This window comes from Ipomoea triloba, chromosome 6 (genome assembly GCF_003576645.1).
Source record: "Ipomoea triloba cultivar NCNSP0323 chromosome 6, ASM357664v1".
Classification (NCBI taxonomy): domain Eukaryota; kingdom Viridiplantae; phylum Streptophyta; class Magnoliopsida; order Solanales; family Convolvulaceae; genus Ipomoea; species Ipomoea triloba.
Window position 1 is genome coordinate 20,200,655 of NC_044921.1, and position 2,030 is coordinate 20,202,684.

The following is a 2,030-nucleotide window of genomic DNA, read 5'->3' on the forward strand; positions in this document are numbered from 1 at the left end:
TCAGGTGCTTAAGATATGAGCTCGACCCATGGTTTGGATTCTAACTTGACAAAAGCTTCTTTGATTAGTATGCATGCGAATAATCTTCGGTTTCGTTATCGTCCTTGGATTCCCAATAATAATATAATAACCCTAGCTACTCTCTCTAAACAATGCCAATTTCATTTGCATATATCTTGTACGGATCGGAGGACATAATAAGATGTGGAACAATTGTTGCAATTTTAGATAATATGAGTGGAATGATTGTCTATCTTCTCATATATTAAAATAAACTAGATTATATATCATTTTATTTAAAAAAAAAATAAAACATACCATAGCTACATATATAAATCATATGGTAAAATCATACCAATAGTATTCTTAAACAATAAAGATTACAACAACTCGAGAAGACGAGAAAAGTCTCAATAATATGATATTTAAGTTTCAACCCTGATATCATGTGAATCTCTAGAAACTCAAACTATATAAGTTATATAAACTGTTCTGAAATTTTTAGAATCTTAAATTACCTTAATTTGAATTTACATGAGTGAGGTACGACTAAAATATTAATGCATATGAAAGCTATTTTAAGTTAGAAAAATAACGGTTATAAATTCTCCCAATTTGGCAAGTTGGATGGGTCCAAATAATAAATTGTGGGGTTACGTTCCAATCATACTTAGTCTTCTTCAATTGACTTCCTTTCTTTAAGTCTAATTGCACATAATTAAATACGACAAATGACAACTCTTTTCTTCAATTCCCAATTAGGCAATTAACACTACTTTAATCTACCTTTGTTAAATATTTACATTTAAAACTTTTTAGATCTGATCTTCTTCTCCGTGACAAAAAGCTTGTGATAAAATAACATAATTTTGGCTCTCCCACTAAACAATTTCTAATACTCTATATTAAACGATACATAATTATAATTATAATTATATAATAATTACACATAATTTTATTAACAAATATTAATATCCTCAATAATCAATTACATTAAACTATACTTTACAAATCATCAAAAGGATTTATAATCAGCACAAATGTTATGATGACAACTCGTTGCAGTAGATCATCCAACATAAAACCATACATAACTAAAATAGCTTAGGTACAAAATATATTAAAATTATGAAGTAATTAAGTAGTAGATCAAGAGTTGATGGTGAATGCAGCGATTCTGTTTTTGATTTTGTCTGGATTAGCTCCCACAAGCTTATCCACCTGAATTCCATCCCTCATAAACACGAAGGTCGGCATGGCCTTGATTTCCATCTCAGCCGCTACCTCCTAATCATTAATTAAATTAACACAAACATAACTATCCCATCTTCATTATATTAACCCAATTAAATTTTATATATAAAAGAAAAAACTCAGTTTATTAAATAATATTTTTTGTTTGATATAGTGGTAAATCATTGAGTATTATTAATATCTTCTATTTGACCCATCAATTTAAGCAAAGCTATCTAGAACTCCCACTAGCCATGGGCGCAAAGACAAAAGATTGAACCTTGACAGCTGCAGTGATGTAATGAGTTACTGAGTCACCGTTTTCCCTCCACTATCCTGTTGGACGCCTTTTATGGACAAGATAATTAAGCAAAGCTAGACAAAATATGAATACCTTGACCTCATCTACATCCACAGAGAGAAAGAGGATGTTTTGGTAGCTCAAGGCCAGTTCTGCTAAAACAGGAGTCATGGCTACTGAAGGTATGCACCAAGAAGCTGTAAAATGTATCACAATCTGCACTCAAAATGAAGAGGGAAAAGGATATCTGATCTGATGAACAAGATAAGCCTTTTCCTATCTGAGGATGTTTTGATCAAAACAAGCAAACAATAAATGAAAGCTCAAAACACTTACTGGACGGGATTGATTTTTGGCATGATACAGAAAGATATCCCAGCTTTGTTTGGAATCTATTTTGATGACTTTGCGGCGTTTTTGGCCCTCCTCAAAATCCATCTCCTTTAATTTGTATGAGTAGCGGGTTGGGACTTGGGATTGTGAATTACTAGGATGG

General features: G+C 31.7%; 1 protein-coding gene across 1 annotated transcript; it reads right to left on the minus strand.

The window, feature by feature from the left end:
- Positions 1–1,056: 1,056 nt before the first annotated feature.
- LOC116023326 (thioredoxin-like protein CXXS1) lies at positions 1,057–2,030 on the minus strand. Its single transcript, XM_031264316.1, has 3 exons — positions 1,871–2,030; positions 1,628–1,750; positions 1,057–1,287 (listed from the first exon to the last, which is right to left on the minus strand). Exons 1-3 carry the CDS (start codon positions 1,970–1,972, stop codon positions 1,150–1,152), a joined length of 363 nt encoding a protein of 120 aa, XP_031120176.1. The 5' UTR covers positions 1,973–2,030; the 3' UTR covers positions 1,057–1,149.

What these genes read in the sequence shown, in the direction of transcription:
- LOC116023326 (XM_031264316.1), bottom strand. Translation starts at nt 1,972, where the DNA reads ATGGATTTTGAGGAGGGCCAAAAACGCCGCAAAGTCATCAAAATAGAT. An exon ending in CCAAAAATCAATCCCGTCCA is followed by an intron (nt 1,751 to 1,870) that starts GTAAGTGTTTTG and finishes TTTTGAGTGCAG; the next exon opens with ATTGTGATACATTTTACAGC. An exon ending in TGGATGTAGATGAGGTCAAG is followed by an intron (nt 1,288 to 1,627) that starts GTATTCATATTT and finishes ATTAATGATTAG; the next exon opens with GAGGTAGCGGCTGAGATGGA.